A 22,500-nucleotide genomic window follows, 5' to 3' on the forward strand; every position below is an offset into this window, starting at 1 on the left:
ATCAGGGTTCACAGACCTGCTAATATGTAGACGTCATCACAAAATATTTTTATATTCAACCGTCAATTTAACTGTTTCTGCTGTTATTTCGCCTAAAGTTATGCCACTCACTTTCGGATCGCAATGTCCTGGGTTCGAATCCCGAGCAGGGCATAGTTGGGTCCTTGGAAAAGGCTCTTTACTCACCTTCTCTCATCATACTCAGGTTAAAAATAAGTACCACGACCCCTTGTAAAGCGTTTTGACCACGTTAAGTAGATATTGCTCTATGTAAAAGCTCTAGTTTCTTGTTTATTTTATTTTTTCATTTTCAAAGTCGGGATGGCTGCATCTCGAAGCTCTGATTGGTTGACAACAGCATTGGAACACGCCCGTCTAAAACGTGAAGTGATAGAAGAAGCTAATTCCACGGCAGCTGAGGAGTCGACATACAGGTGCCCGGATGTTGATGACTGTTTATATGAGACGCACATGAATTACTACGATGTGATTGCTCGGTTTTCTCCCTCTGAGATATACGAAGAAGCACCCGCCTGGTGCAACTCTCCAAGCGTAATGCAGGGTAAGGGGTTCTTTTTTTTTTTGCATGCCAAGCGTAATCAATATCAGGATTCGGCGTTGTGAATGCTCTTGGGAATGATACTATTTACTCACATTGTCTCATTGGACTCAGGTGTCAATGAGTACCTAGGTAACAGCATTGAAGGATCAAAAGGGACTCCGAACAAGCTATTGATAGTGTTGCATTAGCCTGTTAGGGGAATAAACGGAGCATTGAGATGCGCATTGACTATAGTGATTGTTTAAGAAATATATCATCTGATTTTTCATAATCTTAGCATATTCATTTTACTCAATTTCATTATTTAGACTTTAAACAAAAACTTTTCACATTGGTTCACGGAGACTATGTCACGAGCTATTGGGTAGAGTGACGAGAATGACACATTCTTGGGGTAGATACATGTTTATATGAATTGATAAATCACTTATCTTGTAGTGGCTATATTGATATTTTGTTTACAGAAATATTCTGGCCAATCAGAATACCTGTCAAAATGGTCACAATTTAAGTTGTTACAACAATTGCGAGAGCGATCCATAGTTACTATTTGACTTACTTTGACTTATAGCCGATCGCCTCATAATCTTCGGACCAGGACGCTTTCTGCAGCTTTTCTGATTTGTTGAGTGAGTTCTTTCCACTGATGACGGTCTGCTGCGATGGATCTCAGGTATTCTATATCCTTTTCACATCTCAGGTCTTGTGTTTCATCTAGGCGCTTGAGGTCTCTATTTATGTTAGTGTATATGCTTGTTGTGGGTCTAGAACATGCCAAACAACAAAATAGGGCATAGAAGTCAAGACGTCATACCTTGTACTCTTCAGGTTCCAAACTCCTTGGAAATGTGTATGTAACTAATTCTTCATAGATCTAATAATGAATAGATTGCATTGAATCATTAGGTAGCATAACTATTATAGTAGCAAGACGTATAGGCAGATTCTTAGGATTCTTCTTCTTCTTTTTTCAGCTTATCAGGAATTTTGCAGGGTTGCCATAATAAATGCCACATCTCCATGCATCTCGGTTCAGCGCATCATCTTCATTTCTTTCATATCATCCTTTACCTTATCCCACCATGTAGTCTTTGGGCGTCACTTTTTCCTCTTTCCCGCTATTTGTAAGTCCAATACTTTCCTTTCCACATACTCCCTCTCTTGTCTCTTTACATGTCCAAACCATTTCAATCTGTTTTCTCCCATCTTTATTGATACATTCTTCACCTCAGTCAACCTTCAAATTAATTCATTTTCACTTTATCTTTTCTTGTCCAGACTATCTCAACATCCTCATTTCTGCCACCTCAACTTCTTTATCTAGTTTCTTTGTTGTAGCTGATGTCTCTAGTCCATATAACATTGCTGGTCTTACAACTGTTGTATATACTTTCCCCTTCATATTCGTTTGTCACACATAACTCCAGTTACCTTCCTCCAATTATTCCAGCCTGCCTGTATCCTCTTCTTAACCTCCATCTCAGCCCCCATCTCAGCCCCCATCTCCTTGAACAATTGTATTTGAATTGGTTTGTCTCTGGCACATCATCTTCTCCTATCTTTATTGGTGGTTCTGCTCTCTGTGGTCCGATGCAGAAATGCTCTGTCTTCAATCTGCTTACCCTTAATTCCCTCCTTTCCAACACCCGTCTCCAACCCTCCAGTTCCTTTTCCGACTCAGCTTTTGTATCATTCAAAAGTATTACATCATCCGCATATATCATGTTCCATGGTGCCTCTCGACGAATGGGGTCTGTTAGGACATCCATTACTATTGCAAACAGCAGTGGGCTGAGAGCAGATCCCCGGAGTAATCCAACTCTTACATCAAATGGATCAGTTGAGCCGATAGCTGTCCTCACCATTGTTTTGTTTCCTTTGTACATATCTTGGATGACTTTGATACATTTCTCTGTTACCCCCTTTGCTCTTAGGCAGTACCACATTTCATCTCTTGGAATCCTATCACACGCTTTCTTAAGGCCAATGAAAACGCAATGTAACTTTTTGCATTTCTCTATACTTCTCTGCGGTCACTTTTAGGACAAATATAGTATCCGTTGTAATTTTACTAGCGACAAATCCAAACTGTTCTTTACGTGTGTCTACGTCTTTTCTAATACTCTTATCAATTACTCTTTCCAATATCTTCATTGTATGGCTCATTAACTTGATGCCCCTATAGTTGCCACATTCTTAAACATCTCTTTCATTTTGGTATATGGGAATCAGCGTACTTTTGTCCATTCTTCTGGCATTTTCTCTTTCTGTAAGATGTCGTTGAATAACCATACCAGGAAATGTAACCCTTCATCTCCAAGTGATTTCTCGACTTCTGCAGGTATCTCGTCTGTCCAACTGCTTTCCCCCTTTTCATCTTGCCCACTACATCCCACACCTCTATCTCATCTACTGTCTTCTCTTTAGGTTGTATAACTGCACTTCTCCTCTCCCTGCCATTCTCTTCATTCATGATGAGGTGTTCGTAGTATGTTTTCCATCTTGCTCGGATCTCTTCATCTTTGCCCAATATTCTTCCATTCTCGCTTTTATCATCTTGATATATTGTATATCTCTCCTATTCTTGTCCCTCTGTTTCTCTATTTATTCTGAAAATATTTTTCAGACCTTCTTTACTTTCTAATTGCTCATACATATCTTTAAATGTCTCGGAATTTGCTTTTGCAACAGCCCTTTTTGCTTCTTTCTTTGCCAGCTTATATTTATCTACTTTCATAGAATCCATGTTTCTCTCCATGTTCTTCCTTGCTTCCCTCTTTTTCTTTCTTGCTTTTTGAACCTCTTCATTCCACCACCATGTTTCTTTTCCAGCTTTTCCTCTTCCCGAGCTGACCCATAGCACTTCTTTGACCACTTCATGAATTGTATCAGCAGTGCTTTTCCATTCCTTTGTGAAATCAATTCCTAGTCTTCCTTTTACCGTTGAAGCAAATATTCTTCTTTGCTCTTCCTCTTTTAGTTCCCCCCATCGTGTTTTTCCTCACTTTGTTTCTCTTTTATCTTCCTATTTCCAAATGCCTTTTTCGCAATAACAATCTTATGCTGCGCTGCCACTCTCTCTCCCGGCAAACTGCCACAATCTGATACTTCCTTCAAATTTCTCCTCCAGCACAACAGGTAATCCATTTGTGTCTTTCTCAAACCACTTGAATACGTCACTCTGTACTCATCTTTCTTTCTAAAATATGTATTTAGTATTACCAGGTCCTTGTTGTAAATCTTACACAAAGGAAATCCACATTTTGAAAAAGACAGATGGATGCAGCCAAGGGACGAGCTGACGATTTCGATAAATAAAACCTTTACCAAAAAAGAAATCATTTAGCAAAAGATTTCTTAAAATGTTGATTGTTAATAGGGAACAAAAGTGTGATGTCACAAAACTGGTTCCGGATGACTGGATTCACACCTTGTGAGTGTAATGATCTTCTGGTTTCAGAATGGTGGCATCTTATTTTTAAAGTCTAAATAACATGCTGGTCGTCAATAAATATCATTCATCCTCTTTCTTTACACTAGTATTATAATCTGCTGTATATCGCTATAATTAGTATAGTATAGTAGTATATCCTGTATATATAGTAGTAGTTAGTCGTAAAGTAGTAGTTAGTAGTAGTAGTAGTAGTAGTAGTAGTAGTAGTAGTAGTAGTAGTAGTAGTAGTAGTAGTAGTAGTACGAGTAGTAGTAGCGTATGGCTACACCTCCAAATTTATTTCGCAAACCCAGCTTCTATAGTCTTCCTCCGCCCTAAGGACGGTTTCGTAGCCACCTTCAAGTTTAGTGACTGGACAGTGGAGGACGGTGTGATCGCTGGTCTCTGGGGCTGCCTGACAATTCTGGCAGGTATCACTGTTTCGAAGGTTCCATCTGCACATATTTTATGCAGTTCTGCCATGTCCAGTTAAGATGCGATTCGAGGAAATCCAGTATTTCCTGGCGTTATTGAATGCAGGCACTCTTATGGTTGGATCTTTAATGATGTTTCCTCCTCTTGGTGTTTTCCTGTTCCACATTTCACTCCAGTTTTCCTCCACACTGAAGTCTGCCAGTTTTGTTAGGTGGAAAGGTCTTCTCGATATGAGTCTTGTTGTTGAAGGTGCCTGTTTTATTATTGATTTTATGGGCTTCGTCAATTCTTGCATGCATCCTTTGATTAGCTTCTTGTCGTCTAACACTTGGTGGTGCAATGCCGCTCAGTGTTGGGAGCCACTGAGTTGGAGTTGACTTGAGACTAAAACAGTTATGCTACCTTATGATTCAATACGTAACCTATTCATTTTTATTCCTCAAGACGACTGGTTGCACACTTCTGGGTGGGGTTCCTGACCTCCCATAGTGGGCAGGGAGGCACTTCCTGTTTCTTCTATCCCTCTTTGTCTTCTTTCCAACTTTCTTTCTGTCTTTGTCTTGGAATAAGATTACTCGGTTTTGTTCGTTCCCTGTCCGGATGCCCTTGCTTAGAGGGAAACAGTCAAATGGAGAGATGATATTTTTTTCCTTGTAAATCATCTCTTGTTATGAACTGTATTATGTTTTGATTACATATTATATTATATGATTTGTAAACATTTGAGTGTATTCCTCTTAGTAGGGGCCTGTGCTTGTGTCTGGATGAGACTTTTAGGTGTTCTCAAACTAAGTACTTCGATAGTCTGCTTTTGGAATCTACATTTGTTTCCTTTTGAACAAATTCCACTTTGTCTTACCTTTTCTCTGGTGAATTGTAATTCTAAAACTTTTGACTATCCCATTTTCTCCCTTTTTACTGGCGCTGATATGACCTTAATGTTTGCAAGCGCCGTAAAACCATGAAAACGAAACAAAACAAAATTTGACGTAATTTTGAAATTTGAGAATAACGCTTTAGAGATAAAATCGTGATTCCTTGGGCTTTACTTAGTGCTTGCAAATTTGGCCACGAATGCTGACCCAGTTTTGCAGAAAATCGCAATTCTGGCTTTCATTTCGGAGAAAAATAAAGTGAGAAAATATGACTCATCAAACGAAGGCAACACAAAACTAACAACATTTCGGGCCTTGGTCTTCATCGGGAGAGAAACAACAAGATACATTTTGTAAAATGTGGAGAGACTGTGGTATAGGGAGGGTGTTGGATGTGGATGCAAGAGAGAAGGGAGAGAGAGAGAGAGAGAGAGAGAGAGAGAGAGAGAGATTTTATACGATTAGTTTCAGGGGTCCAAAATCGCGAGTGAAAGCCGAATATCAATGGACAAGTCTGACCTTTCCAGTGTTTTTTCTCCCCCCACTCTATTAAGGTCATCAAATTGCTATTTTCCACTCAATCCTTACACACAACTAACTACCTGTCATCTATGACCTATCGCCTCAAATTGGAATTAGACGTCTAAGTCAGAATAAACCAAATTAAGGAATTGGTCGACGAAGAATTGAATTCATTAAGATACAAATATTATGATTAATGTTTATCATAATTTTTAAAAAATGCGATTTATAATGATCGTTTCAATATCACGTAATTAACAAACATTGATATAACAGCTTCAAACAACATTTTTAAAAAGGAAATATCAAAGGAATGTTTCGGGTCCAGAACTTAGCTTCAGCCAACAACGAAAAAAACCCAATAAATATATATATACATCAACATTCCATGATTGTTTGTTTGACTTTGGCTTTGATGGAAGTTTTGTTTTTTCATTTTTTTTTAGGGAGGGGGGGGGGTTAAAAGCTACTATATTCATTTTTAATTATTACTTTGTATAGTCCATAGCTTCTGACAGCTTAATTTTTTAAAATGTCACATTGAATATTACGTCACGTGTGAAATATTGAAAGGATACATTGCCAAAGTAATATTTATAGAATATAAGACAAGAAGAAATAAGATTAAGAAAAAGCAGAACCTAATAAGTTAAAATGATCAGAAAAATAAATGTTAGCCCTTCGACGTTTAGAGAACCATTGCTTTTTATTCTTAAGAATTTGTATCGAATTGATCAAAATCTCATATTTGTCACCTCCGTCACAAAACGGTATTATGTTGGGATGACCTACGTGCTGAAAACTGAATTTATACCCACCACTATGAAAGTTGGAGCCAATCTATGTTTGTACCGATAGCAAATTAATACTATTTCTTCAGAAAAGTGAGTGGAGCACTCACTTATGTTGATAACAACAAGAAATGAAGTGAGTAGGAAAGTGCCAGAAGTCAATTGAGATTATAAACTTCTGGGTAATGGGGGCTTGAACCTAAGACCTTACTGTTACGATAAGTCCGTCTGGTCAGGGAAAGGGTAGATCTAAAGTCGAAGCCACCGCGATGTTTTTATTCTTTTGATATTGTATTCTGTCACTTTCCTTCTCACTTCGTTTCTTGTTATTAAAACTAGTTCTAGCATTACAAAAACTCAAAGGTATTATTTCTCATCCTTTTATTTCCAAATTCATTTTTAGGGTTCCTCTTCATCCCACCATAATAACGTTTTGAGACGGTAGGTCATATTTTTGGTTTTATATTCAATGTTCAGCATTTAAATCACTCGAAATAATATCGTTTAGAGAACAAGGGCCACATTTACTCGTTTATTCTACGGCTATGTGGTCTTTGGTATGACATTCGTGAAAGGTCCTGGGTTCGAGCCTCACTCGGCGTATAGCTGAGTCCTTGGAAACGGCTCTTAACTCGCATTTTCTCACCGTACTCAGGTGTAGAATGAGTACCTGGCCATTAACAGCGTCGTCTCTATCGGAAAAAAGCCTTTGTAAAGCGCATTGAGCACGTTTAGTTGATATTGCGCTATATAAATGTTGGCGGGATAATTGCGATGCGATCTTCCTAAGTCAAGAGATTGATTTTCAAGAGATGAACACATTTAACTCTTTATTCCACAGTTTGATGGCGTGATGATTGTGATCAGATCGACTTAAGGAATCAAATTGAGTTCAAAGATACAATCATACGACAGATTTGCCAGAACCTTGATTCCTTCAGAGAAGCCGGTGCCTGTTTTTCTGGGACCCTGGGCCACCAATTGCAGGCGTGTTACAACCTAGGCAGTAAAAATCTCGGATACCAGACCTCAACCGACATTCGTGTAGCATTCATGAACGACTTCAGAGAGTGTATCAACTCTGTCATTGACTACATCCCTGGACCCTGTCAGGAAGACACCAAAGACTTCTTGAGGGGATTCATTGATTTTGGTACCTCTTTGACGCTGCATTTGATGGGAGTCTAAAGATGTTTCTCATACAATGTCAATATAATTCCGAGATCTATTCCGTGTAAAATTTCAATTCAAAACAAATCAAATGATTTCATTTGTCACTTATGCATGTGTTCGTTTGTTCATGAATAAAAAAAATCTTATTAAATATGGATTCTAAAATAACCTGATCTGAACTCAGAAAATAGAAGGAACGAAATTGACGCCACTGAGCTTTGCTTTTTATTATTATTTTTAGCCAATCATTTTTAAGAGTAGTTCTCACTTAATTGTATTAATACGTTTAAGGTTAATTTTAGCGTTTTTAATTGCGCAAAATCCAATAAACGTGCTCAAAGCCCTTTACAAAGTGTCCTGGCTAACAGCAATACTTAACATGTCGTACGGGACATGACGCCTGTTATGCGATTTTACAATAATTTATTTCGGACAGGGACAACTCATTTACACAAGTGAGCTCAAATATATATAAAATGGATCATATTCTCATTCAATATTACAATCTTTTATCTATTTTTCATGCAAAATTGGGCAAAATTCATCTTAGCAATTTGAAATAAACTTACTCTTTTGTGTTTCAAAATTTCAGTCTCGCATCATCAACTCTTGTTTTATAATTTATAGTAACCAAGACAGTTCTCTCATGAGTCTCGCGGCATGCCTTTTAGGAAATGGTTATTCAGTATCAGTATTGAGCTTTTACGAATTGGTTATTCGGTATCAGATACTACATAGCGCTTTTGCACTATTCAGTATTCATAATGATTACGCACAATAAAAATTGTGCGGCCCTGTGGTCTTGTGGTATGACATTCGCTTTCAGATCGGAAGGTCATGGGTTCCAGTCATCTTTACTCACATTTTCTCACCGTACTCAGGTGTAAATTAATTACCTGATCGTTAACAGCGTTGTCTCTGTCCAAAAAAAAATTTGTAATATCGCTTTGTAGGCGTCATGCCCCGTCCTACAGGTTAAGTGTTGCTGTTGGTCAGAGACCCCTTGTAAAGCTCTTTGAGCACGTTTAGTGGATGCTGCACTACATAAAAGCTCAATTTTTCAAAAATTAATAAGGGATACAATAATAATAATAATAATAATAATAATAATAATAATAATAAATAATAATAATAATAAATAATAATAATAATAATAAATAATATAATAATAATAATAAATAATAATAATAATAATAATAATAATATAATAATAATAATAATAATAATAATAATAATAATATAATAATAATAATAATAATAATATAATAATAATAATATAATAATAATAATAATAATAATAATAATAATAATAATAATAATAAATAATAATAATAATAATAATAATAATAATAATAATAATATATTATTATTATTATATATTATTATATATATAATAAAAGTAACATAATGAAAATAATGATAATTAATAATAATAATAATAATAATAATAATAATAATAATATAATAATAATAATAATAATAATAATAATAATATAATAATAATATAATAATAATATAATAATAATAATAATAATAATAATAAATAATAATAATAATAATAATAATAATAATAATAATATATAATTAATAAAATAATAATAATAATAATAATAATAATAATAATAATAATAATAATAATAATAATAATAATAATAATAATAATAATAATAATAATAATAATAATTAATAATAATAATAATAATAATAATAATAATAATAATAATAATAATAATAATATAATATATAATAATAATAATAATTAATAATAATAATAATAATAATAATAATAATAATAATAATAATCCCACAGTCCTGGGTTCAATCGTCACTGGTGTCCATATCCCGTGGTCCTGCCTTCAGTCCCAAGTGGTGTCCACTTCCCATGGGGTGTCCATAGAACCTTCCTCTGATTTCATAGACGTATTATTCTAAAACCGTTATAAATACTTTCATCTGGTTTTTACCATCTTCTCCAAAAAAGCCATACATTCATGCCTATTAACCCTCTCCTTACCAGCCACTTTCAAGATTTTTCCCAAAACTTCACACCCAACGAACACAAAATATATTTTTTATCACTCAGACATAATAGCAGTAAAATTCTTGCCATACATAATTTCTTTAGCAAAACATGCTCTACAACACACTGTTCATTTTCTTTAAATTTTATGATGTACCAATGAAATTTGAATAAGAAAAATGTTGGTTGTATCGTAACGTAGTTGGTAAGGAGAAGGTTAGCCATTGACCCATACTAGAGTCGTTCTGTCCCCTACCGTCCGCTAAGAGCCTTGTCCTGCCTTACGAGAACAAGGGAAATAATCCAATGTCATTCAAAACCTTGGTTTCTATTTTGAAACAAACATCAAATTGACATAAATAGTCATGAGCCCTTCCTCGTCGAGGGCTTTAATGGTCGGTATCACCTAATATCGCCTAACAGGCGTCTTATCCCGTCCTACATGTTAAATGTAGGACCCCTTGTAAAGCGCGTTGAGCACATTTAGTTGATATTGCGCTATATAAAGCTCAATTTTTAATTTAAAAAATTTTCACGCTTGCTACCGGCGCATTGTTTTGAAAAATTATATGTAACCAACGCTTGCACCTCACGCAACTGACCCGGCCATTGTATTCCATTTTGTTGAAGCAATCTGATGAACATGACGGACCATTGTCCAGAATAACCTCTGTATGAGTCTCTGACCAGTTTCGCCGAGGATGATTTCTGTCTTCCTCTTTTTTCCTCTCCCTTTCTGCTTCAGTACCAATCTCTCTATTTTATATTTTCCCTCTGCTGACGTTTCCTTTCCTCTTCAGTCTTCTTAGTAGCCTCTTTTTCTGCCGTCCTATTAGCGGCCATTGTTAAACAACAGACTGTTTAGCAACTATTTACACATCTAGGTCTAGAAAATGGAGGGAAAAAAACAACAAAAAGCGTTTTAAGGTGTTTGGTCGGTAAAAATGAGAAAATGTCCTTTCCTCACCGACCAACCTGTTATCAGGGCACAATGGAGATTCAACATCAATTTGACACGAGTAATGCCTAAATATAGATCCCGGGAGGCAGTCTCAAGCCACTCAATGCATTTCTACGAATAGAAGAGTTACATTTGGCTAATTTGTCAATCAGGGAGGACAACATGCAACCAGTAAGACAAGAAAAATTTTCATCTTACCCGAACAAAAGTTGTTAATTTGAGTGAGTTTTCGCTACAACTTGCTATTCTGACAGTTTGTAGTGGCGAAACTATAATATAATATATATATATATATATATATATATATATATATATATATATATATATATATAATAAGTATATTATACTTTATTCATCCAAAAATGTAAATTCGTTTACAGACGTGGCATGCATAAAAATGTATAAACACAAAGTTGAGAATCTATGGCGACAATGTATACAGAAATATATATATTATATATTTATATATATTTCTGTATACATTGTCGCCATAGATTCTCAACTTTGTGTTTATACATTTTTATGCATGCCACGTCTGTAAACGAATTTACATTGTTTGGATGAATAAAGTATAATATACTTATATATATATATATATATATATATATATATATATATATATATATATATTATATTATAGTTTCGCCACTACATATATTATATATGTGCAAATGCACAAAAATTGTAAAAATATACATCCAAGGACCAATAGCGACACTTTATATATTAATTTGATAACTGGAGATAAGCCATACCTAGTATCTGTTGTAGTTCGAAACAAATTTTTGGATATGGAAATAATGGAAGTCTTGACCAGATAGGTTGTTTCGAGGGGGAGATAGCATAAGAAAGAAAAAAACAAACTTCCACAACATTCTTCGTAATTAAAACTTTAAATTCCCCTAATATGCTCTCCATAGTTGCGGTACCAAAGAAAGCAGAGGGTGCAAGACTGTGTGTCGACATGAGACAAGTGAATATGGCGATCAAAAGAAAACAAATCCTATTCCTACGATTGACGAACTTATCAATGAGCTAAATGGGTCAAAGTCTTCAGTAGCATTGCCTTAAAACGAGCGCTCCATCAGCTGGAATTATACGAATCAAGCAGGTTCATTACAACATTTTCGACTCACGTTGGGTTAAAGAGATATAAGAGGCTGATGTTCGGCATCATTGCTGCACCAAAGATTTTCCAAATGGTCATAAGTGACATGTTGCATGATATCCCTGGAATAACGAATTCTATGGACGACATCATTGTTCACGGGCCAACATTAGAGTCCCATGAAAAGAGTTTACAAAACACCCTAGGTAGACTTCTTGAAAGAAGTGCCAGGCTAAACAAAGAGAAATTAATCTTTGGAGTGAGCAAACCTTGGACATGTATTTGGTAACAAAGGGATGTACCCTTATCAAGTGAAAGTAAAGGCATCCAGAATACACAAACAAAACAACAGACATCAGTATCTGAGATCAAATCATACCTTGGTATGACCCAATTTCTTGCAAGATTCATCGAAGAATATTCGTCTATTGCTGAGCCATTGAGAATCCTTAAAAAGAAGGACCAACACTGGAAATGTGGAAAGGAACAAAAGTAAATTTCAATAAGTTGAAGGAGAAATTAACAAATGCAGAGACGATAGACTACTTTGATCCACAAAAAGATACGGAAATCATTGTTGATGCTGCACCTTGTGGGTTAGGAGTAATGATTACTCAAGGACGAATTGTCTGTTATGGCAGATCTCTTACCGATACCGAGAGCCGCTACTCACAAACAGAAAGAGAAATGCTCGCTGTCATATTTGGAATTGAGCGATTCCATATTTATCTCTATGGAACCACTTTCAACGATCACAAACCACTTTTGGGAATAATCAAGAATCCATGCACTCCACGCATTGGAAGATGGAGACTACACCTGATGCCGTATGACTTTTCCCAGATCTACAAACCTGAAAAAATGCAAAATCCAGCAGATGTTCATTTAACGAACCTCAAAAAGAAAATGTTGGCGAAGAATACATAAACTACGTCACAAAACCACCAGCCCCAAACGCATTGTCATTGGATGAAATAAAACAAGCAACAAAGACTGACAAAACATTGGGTGATGTCATGAAATCCGTACAGTCTAACAACTGGAACAGTCAAAATTTAGGCCCATTTGAGAAAATGAGACATGAACTTTCAATCTATGATGGTATTGTTCTTCATCAAAACAGAATAGTCATCCCAGAGAAGCTTCAAGGACACAATATTGTTCAATTCATATTATCATGTGGCGTTTCAAATGGGTTTCCAAATTTTAATTTTGATTTTCTCAAAAATATTTTTCCGCCTTCCTTATCTCGCGCCCCTTCTTGCATCCACACTCGACGCCCTCTCCTTACATTTACATTGTTTCCACATTTGACGAAATGTGATAGTTTGTAAATTTACATATTTGTGTTTGTGTTTTTTTGTCTCCTGACGAAGGTCAAGGGCCGAAACGTTGTTGTTCCCTTATATATGAGTCATATCTACTCACTTTATTGTTCTCTCCATTTTGGTTTAGACACAATTTAGGTCACTAGGAGCCATGCCATTTATCTGGTATATATGTGTATGATTGAGTCATCGACAAGATAGATCACATAAACACAATTTCATGAACGGATTACAACAATTTGGAATATTGGACTTGAAACTAAATAATTATTAGGTTTGCCAGTAAAGTCTTTTGAATAAAAATACATAAATAAATATACAAAACCAATTATGGAGACATTCTGTGCGAACATGATATTTAACGTTTCATCATTTTATAATACAAATTTCTATTCAATTTGGGGAGGGGTTTAATGTTGTTACTTGTACGTCCGTAATTAAAGGGAGTTAACATATAAGGCAAATATGTTGGAATAAATATCCTGAGGGACTTGCCTTTGTTAGAAAAGAATGTGGAAATAAAAAACATGGCTAACAGTCGTTAAACACAATGAGTCTTGAATGTTATATATATATAACATATATATATATATATATATATATATAATATATATATATATATAAATATATATTGTCCAGAGATAATTGGGGATTAATAATCTTTTATAATATCAATTAATAATTAATAATCAAGGATAAATGAAAGTGAGATTGGACCCGTGTCCTTACAGGACACAGTGCAATGACTCAACCACTCGGCCACTTTACTCCCCCCCCCCTCCCCCTTGTATACATAAGTAATGAGATAATTGCGCTTTGAAGTAATGTGTTTTGTTTGTTGTAAATACAAAATCTTGGAATTCAAGGCCAAGACATCTGATATACAAATTCTTTATTTGATCTTACTTTTGCGGCTATGTGGTCTAGTGGTATGACATTCGCTTTGGGATCGGGAAGTCCTGGGAACTAGCTTCGCTCGGCGAATAGTTGATTCATTGGAGGAAGCTCAAAACGAAGTCTAAGCGCTTTTAAAATTAAATGGTCCTTGACCAATAGCAACAAGTAACATGACGCCTTTTAGATGATGTTACAATCTTTTTAACCGACAGAGAGAGAGAGAGAGAGAGAGAGAGAGAGAGAGAGAGAGAGAGAGAGAGAGAGAGAGAGAGAGAGAGCGCTCTTATCGGCATCGGCCAGGTAGTCATTTTACACCTGAGTACGGTGGAGAATGCTTCCAAGAACTCAATTATGCGCCGAGCGAAGCTAAAACCCAGGACCTCCCGATCCAAAAGCGAGTGTCATACCACTAGACCACATAGCCTTCACAAAAATGATGTCGAAAATAATGTGGTTACATATTTCAAGCGATCACATGAAAGTAGCTTGGAATGTTAACCTGTTCACTGCAGTACTCTGGAAAAAAAGAAATTGTATTTAAACATGAAGACCACCGGGGGAAAACGATCAAAGTCACATTTTTCAGCTTTTGAGAAAATCAAAATTAAAGTGTGGAAACCCATTTGAAACGCCGCATGATAATATGAATTGAACTGAATATGAATTACTAAACTTATATCTTTTGACCACAAGTCAGATGCATATAAAAAACCAGCTCTTGGTTGATTTTAATACCAAATTATTGTGACATTAGAACAGTAAGTGTCTTTCGTACTTTGATCGATTTTCCCCTGTGGCCTTCACATGTGTCCAGAAAACTCATCCTTCAAATATCGATCGATTTAACTCTCTCCTTACCGGTCATTTTCAGTATTTTCCCAAAATGGCAGGCTTACCCAGCAGAAAAATTGATTTTTTAAACCCATGCAATCTCTCTACAAAACAATTTTATGTTCTTATTAATCAAAACAAAGATCATTCTTCAAAGTTTTTGATGTACAAAATACATCTGAATAAGAAAAAATGTATGTTGAGTCGTAACAAATGTGACGATTTTGCTGTAGGTGGTAAGGAGAGGGTTAAATGACTAACGTGCAGAGAAGACATGACGTCACATCATCCTCTCTTCCGGTTCACAACTCCTTGGAAGTGTGTAACCAATCCTCCAGAGTGAATAACTATCAATGATTAGGGTACATATTTGTGCGGCTATGTGGTCAAGTCGTATGACACTCGCTTTTGGATCGGAAGGTCTTGAGCTCGAGCGTCGCTCGGCGCATAGTTGAGTCCTTGGAAAATGATATTTACTCACTGTCTCTCATCCTACTCAGGTGTAAAATGAGGAATGGCCGTCAACAGCTATGTCTCTGTCCGGAAAAAAAATGTTATATCGCCTGACAGGCGTCATGTCTCGTTCTACATGTTACGTGTCAGGGACCATAGCAGGGGGAATTAAGGTATAATTGTGCAAATAGGTGATGAAAGCATGAAAATTGGCACACAGGTACCTTATACCACCAAGAACACAATCTGATAGAGAAGCATTCTGACATTTTACAAAAAAGTTGGTTTTAAAGCATTTTATATTTTACTATATAAACATTAGTAAATTCAGGGGGAATAATCGAGGAAATTCTATTCGCCCTCTAACTGATTAGTACTGAACATATTAATTATGTTGCAAATTACCATATTTTCTCTCAACAAGATATGAAGTGAGTAGAAAAGTGCCAGAAGACAATAGAGAATAAAAATTTTTTTCGCGGCGGTGGTGGGGTTTGAACCTGCGACCTTATTGGTACGACAACTCCGCCTGGCAGGTGAGAGCGTGGCTCTACCGTGTGAGCTATCCACGAACACAAAAATATTCGTTTCAAACCCAAAGTCATTTCTAGATCCCTCTCTCGCCCACTTCTTGAGATCGCCGATTCGTTCGCCACCATCGCGAAGTAATTTGGACCAGCAGTTAAGCTTAATAGCCAATATTCTCATCACAAACATATAACATAGAAACGATTGAGACATTGAGTATGCTCCGGTGTATGGGGTGAATTTTTAATTCAGAAAAGTGAGTGGAGCAGGCACTTATGTTGGTAACAACAAGATATGAAGTGAGTAGAAAAGTGCCAGAAGACAATAGAGAATAAAAAAAATTTTCGCGGCGGTGGTGGGGTTTGAACCTGCGACCTTATTGGTACGACAACTCCGTCGTACCAATAAGGTCGCAGGTTCAAACCCCACCACCGCCGCGAAAATTTTTTTTATTCTCTATTGTCTTCTGGCACTTTTCTACTCACTTCATATCTTGTTGTTACCAACATAAGTGCCTGCTCCACTCACTTTTCTGAATTAAAAATTCACCCCATACACCGGAGCATACTCAATGTCTCAATCGTTTCTATGTTATATGTTTGTGATGAGAATATTGGCTATTAAGCTTAACTGCTGGTCAAAATTACTTCGCGATGGTGCGAACGAATCGGCGATCTCAAGAAGTGGGTGAGAGAGGGATCTAGAAATGACTTTGGGTTTGAAACGAATATTTTTGTGTTCGTGGATAGCTCACACGGTAGAGCCACGCTCTCACCTGCCAGGCGGAGTTGTCGTACCAATAAGGTCGCAGGTTCAAACCCCACCACCGCCGCGAAAAAATTTTTTATTCTCTATTGTCTTCTGGCACTTTTCTACTCACTTCATATCATATTTTCTCTCGTACTTTTTGTTGTATTTCAACCATAGACATATTGCCTATCTTATAGCTTTCATTTTGAAAGATTTAGGGTTGTTTGTTTTCAACGGGGCATATGTTAACAGCGTCAAATAGGGAGAAATTAAATATTATTTGAAAATGAATCAAATCATGAAAATTATATTACACAGTACAAAATCCACGGCCAACTCCATATTCATGTTGTTTTACAATGGAAAAAAAGACCCCTGTGAGCTTTTATATAGCGCAATATCCACCAAGCTGTTCAAAGCTCTGTACAATGATTCCCGGACATGGTAAGCTTTCAAGCTAATGCTAACGACCTTGAGACCTGATATTGACTGTTTAAAGTCAAGAGTTAAGCCTGACCAAAATTGCTTGGCTTTTATTTGTTTGGCTTTTCCTTATAGTCCTTTATAATCAAATTACATTTTCAACCTACCTAATTGTTTATGATCATCCTCTACATCGACATAAGTCTGTGCATGGTAATGGTAAGCGGGCTCGCAAACATTTGCATCGGGACGTGTATGCTTTCTTGCAGCCACATTTGACAAGTTGTTGGCACACTTTGGATACTTCCGGCTGTGATGACCAGTATGGTAAGAGCTTTCCTCCGTCCATTTTCCAGCCCCATTCCAGAGGTGATGGTAGTACAGGATCTTTTTCTGTTGTAGAGCTCAAACATAGCCAGCTTGATATGCCGCCCGTTTAATGTGTTGCTGTAATGCACTTCTTGTGGGGAGGAAGTCTCTCTATTGCACGACCTTTTTGGCAAAATAAATATTTTCTCGCTGCATTAACACCTGTGCAATATAATGCTTTGTCGTACATAGTGACAGTAAAGGCCTCGAGCTGGGTGACGTGATGATCCGTAATGACGTTTGGTTTCCTTTGTTTGCTTGTTCTTCCAACAACGGGAGCATTGTATTGAGATCCGCATATTATGAGACAAAGAGCGTTCAGAATGAAATCCAGCCTATGTTTTTACATCCTGTTCCAAGTAATTTGATGAAACATGTTGTAGCCAGTCCGTTTCTTCTGCCATATAAGGGTCATTTGTCATGTTTGAAATAATGTTCGATGGAGCAGTGTTTGTTGCAGGTATATTTGCTTTAACTCCAAATGCAATTTCTTGGGCGACCTTTAGAAAATCCGACAAAATATTGCTGTCTGTGTGAATGACGTCAGAAGTATTCATATTCAACTTTTCTCGATCAACACCGGACTCATCATTTGTAGGTTGCTGAAACATGGAGATACTTGTTCCGTGGACAGAGTTTTTGTGAGTTGTTGAGCTTGAGTTATAATCAATGTTATCAACAGCAGCAACAGTAAAAAGTTTTTTCTTAAGATTGATTGGGCAAAGAATTCCTTCCTCTTCGAATCTATTTTCAGCTGCTGATGCAATATCCGATAACAATGACAACATATACGTTTATATGAGGAACACAACCCTAGCGAAAATAATGTGTCAATTATCTTCTTTGATCTTGTAGGTGTGTATTTAAAAAAATACTTACATACAACGGTAACGGCGTCTCTTTGATCTGCGATTGTCTTTTTTGAAAAGTCGACCCGGTTTTATTTTTATTTTTGGTATTTGACACAATAATTTGACACATGATATAGATAGGCTTTCTTGATGCCTGGAATCTGACTTTTCTGAAGGAGACGATCCAACCCAAATCATTTTGATTAATGTCAACAGGGAGTTAGGCACTGCGCCTTCTTGACTTCCAATCCCGATGTCCCATTGCGGGCATTTGCGAATGATGTCTTGTCGGATAGTTTTTGCTGCACGCCACAAAGACATTGCATTATCATCTGCTTGTTCCTTTTGATTCTTTACTAATAACGCAGCAACTTTGCTATCGTGTGCTACATATGTATTTCGTCCAGAAGAATAGAATTCTATGCTTGGAAAGACTCTCATAAGCCGCTCTTTGAACCGGGTGAGGTGTGCATAGTTATTTCCACAACCTCTATTGGTGCACTCACTTTTAAACTTCTTAATAAGTTTTGACAACTGGTGGGTTGCATTATGGTTCTCCTCTACATAAGACACGACTGCTGCGAAAGCGAAATCGAAACTTTCATCAGGACCTGAATGTTTTCCCTTCATATGATTAGTCTTCGATTTTCTACCCTTATTCATGTATTTGATGTGGCAGAGTTTATGGTAGTGTGCCTCTTTCGCTACTAAATCACCACCATCGATGTAGCTGATCATTGTAATATCTTTTATCAAAGTTGCTGTAGCAAGTATCTTATCTTCCATTTCCTTCGTCATTACAGCATGGGCCTTCCTGGCCGCTTATTTTGACATATAAAACACTTTGTCCTGTTTGATTTCAACTTCTCCTCTGATTTTTGACATGGTTCCCTGATACTTCTTCTGGGTGTTGTTTCAATTGGCAATTCGATACTCAAAGATGGATCTTGAAAATCAAAATCAGATATTGTAATGTTCGCTTCTAGTCTAAATTCATGCTTTTCTTCTTTGTTTTTCTTGTCTTGGGGCTTTTAATTGCATCAGAGTTATATTTCACTCGACACGACCGGCCATTTTGCATTGTTCGATTTCAATTTTTCAAGACTTCCATTAAGATGTGTTTTGACATTGCTATCAGCTAACGAATTGTATTGATTTAGATTTTCTAGAAAGGTTATATATCCTTGGTCCTTGTTTGGAAGTTTAGAATTAGCTGGACAAATCAATTTTTCAGATGAATCAATTTGGCAAAAATCAAACACTTTTTCCAGTCATTTGAACCAAGAATTTTTTCCATCGTGCATGAAAACAGCCAAACGAACAATGTTCAATATTAGGTACTATCTATATAATATGTCTGCATACATATGTTTACTTAATTTATCACTAATGGGGTTCTTCTATATCCAACTTTTTGGCGGTTATATGACCTAAATGACGTTAACACAATTTTATCAACTAGTCATTCACCTAAGGCACAATTTGTTTTGTTAGCATGTGCATATATAATATACGATTTGTATATCTCATGGTGAGAAAATACATTTCTCGTTGTGTGTGATTTTCATAGGTAAAGCCATAATTAATACAGTACTTTACATACAATGATTAATGCCTAAAGCACGGTGGTGGTGGTGGTGGTGGAGGGAGTGAGAGAGAAAGAGATAGAGAAAGAGAGAGAGAGAGAGAGAGAGAGAGAGAGAAAGAAAGAAAGAAAGAGAGAGAGAGAGAGATAGAGAAAGAGAGAAAGAGAGAAAGAGAGAAAGAGAGAGAAATAGAGAGGGGGAGAGAGAGAGAGAGAGAGAGAGAGAGAGAGAGAGAGAGAACATCCCCACCATTACATTTCAATCAATGAAATAATTCTATGTGACTGTGTATAGTAATATGACTATATCATTACCAATCCATGCTAACAAAGAGTTATAAAATGAGTCAACACCGGTTTATGTTTTGTTTCCCTTCAAATACCACGGCCAGCCCCAATATTGGCCCATTCTAAAAATAACTTTTTGGAAACTGTCAGCCGATTGGGTAATTTCCACCGACCCGCACCCCTCCACCCTGCTTCTACCTTCGCGCCGCTTCGTGTTTGTCACAATGATATGTCGCATTCACATATAGGACGCCATGATAAATATTGAAGCCGATTTAAAAATATCAACTTTTATTTACTTAATTTCTTGGCTCACAGACATCGCTGGAAGTGCTCTCTATCACATTTTGTAGACCTTGACGTGCTTTACAATCCCTGAAAGTTTCATGCTTTCATCATTCGTTTGCACAATTGAGCTATTTTTTGCCCTTAATTCCCTCTGCTACCAGTAAAACGCTTTGAGCATATTTAATGGATATTGCGCTATATAAAAAAGCTCAATTTTAAATTTTACATATTAAATCATAACTATTTTAGTGGCATGCAGAATGCATAGGCAGATTTTTAAGCAAGGATTGATGATCTTCATTGACGAAAAGCATTTATTTAGACTAGAAAATTCACTTCCAATGAGATTGGAACTAGAATTTAGAGATCACACTTTTGTTTTTTTTTACTTCCACTTCCACTAGAAGAAATAAAATCGAACACAGAAATTATGTGAGATAGTTTTCCAGTATTCGACATTTATTTTTTAAAGAATGAATCGATAAATTGATATGACAAATCACAAGTCAACTGAAACTAAAAATGGGCAGGATTTAATTATACTATGGGTCACAAAATACGTTTTTTTGAGTCGAAAAAAACTGAAGATGAAGTTCTCGTGGAATTTTTATGCAGACAAATGGTCACATGACAACTCCCCACCAAAATCTAATTTTGAAATATTCTTCATGAATCCTCATCAATTTTAATACTTTAAAAATGGGGGGAGAGTAGCACTGAATAGACTCACGTCAAAAATGCGCTTGTTTTGGCACGCCTGAAAAAAATGAAGAAAATAAAAAAATTAAATGTAACCACTATTTGTACTACTGTTACCACTAAAACTATAATTACCACTAAATCTGCTATTACTACTAAAACTACTGTTACCACATACACTAATATTACCCCCCCAAAAAAACTACTATTACAAATAAAACTACTATTACAATGAGAGCTATTATTAACACTAAAATAACTAGTAACACAACAACAACTACTGCCACTAAAGCTATTATTACCAATAAAACTACTATTACAATTAAAACTATCATTACCGCGAAAACTACTATTAGCACTAAAATTATTATAACCACTAAAACTACTATTACTCCTTCAAAAACTATTACCACTAATACCAACTAATATTACCAATGATAATGATAGTACCATTAAAACATATATTACTACGAAAACTATTATTACCATTAAAACTATAATTACTTCTAAAACTATTTATTACCACTAAAACTACTTTTATCATTAAAACTATAATTACTTCTAAAACTATTTATTACCACTAAAACTAATTTTACCATTAAAACTATAATTACTTCTAAAACTATTTATTACCACTAAAACTACTTTTACCACTAAAACTAATAATATTATTACCAATATAACTACTATTAAAATAGAAAAACTACAGGTGCCTAAATGCGCCAATAAAATTGAGAGAAAGTGTAAGAGAGTTAGCTTATAGCAAGTGGGTTTAATGAGTTCACAGTGCTTGTCTATCAGTTAAACTTGGTCATTATATTGAGTAGTTTAGGACAGTTTTACTTTCCAAAGTTAAAGGACTGGTCATTATATTGAGTACTAGAAAATGACTTTCTTTGATCGGTGTTATTTGGTATTTGGAGAGAAAAGTGTCAAATTATAGTTGGTATTTGTTATTTGTGCGTATTAAACGTAAAAACTGACGTTTACCAAAAGTAATATATTTATTATATCATAAAAGGCGGGATTTAGCATTAATATGTAGAGATTTAACGTTTCCTGTGGATTATGATTAGCTCTCACTCTTAAGGGGTGGGCTTTAGAATGACATGGAACTATCAAAATTAGTAGGAGGTGTGGTTTCTAGTGTTTCTAGATTCTAGATTGGACTAATCTAGATCATTCTGCCTTCTACTTTACTTTGCGCTGGACTTTCCTAAGTATGCTGCAGGTTCTAACTACCTAATAATAATCTTTATTTTACAGACTTAGAAATATTCCACTTGGATTTTGAATTTATGAAACTGTTTGAATTATGACCATGCTATTT

At 35.9% G+C, this 22,500-nt stretch overlaps 1 protein-coding gene and 1 long non-coding RNA gene across 2 annotated transcripts in view; one reads left to right on the top strand and one right to left on the bottom strand.

Annotated features, from left to right (window-relative positions):
• LOC144957141 (uncharacterized) overlaps positions 1-7,997 on the top strand; it is an 8,547-nt gene extending 550 nt beyond the window's left edge. Inside the window, exons 2-3 of the long non-coding RNA XR_013642087.1 lie at positions 317-562; positions 7,460-7,997. This is a non-coding gene — a long non-coding RNA (uncharacterized LOC144957141). The remainder of the gene's footprint in view (positions 1-316; positions 563-7,459) is intronic.
• A 12,914-nt stretch (positions 7,998-20,911) lies between these two features.
• The window catches only part of LOC144957147 (uncharacterized), a 13,187-nt gene continuing 11,598 nt past the window's right edge, over positions 20,912-22,500 (bottom strand). The window contains exon 5 of the mRNA XM_078888165.1: positions 20,912-21,228. Within this exon, the coding sequence (XP_078744291.1) occupies positions 21,157-21,228 (72 nt within the window). The 3' untranslated portion in view covers positions 20,912-21,156. The remainder of the gene's footprint in view (positions 21,229-22,500) is intronic.

The sequence above is a fragment of the Berghia stephanieae genome, chromosome 11 (assembly GCF_034508935.2).
Source record: "Berghia stephanieae isolate SIO BIC M18660-M18661 chromosome 11, UCSD_Bste_1.3, whole genome shotgun sequence".
Lineage (NCBI taxonomy): Eukaryota > Metazoa > Mollusca > Gastropoda > Nudibranchia > Aeolidiidae > Berghia > Berghia stephanieae.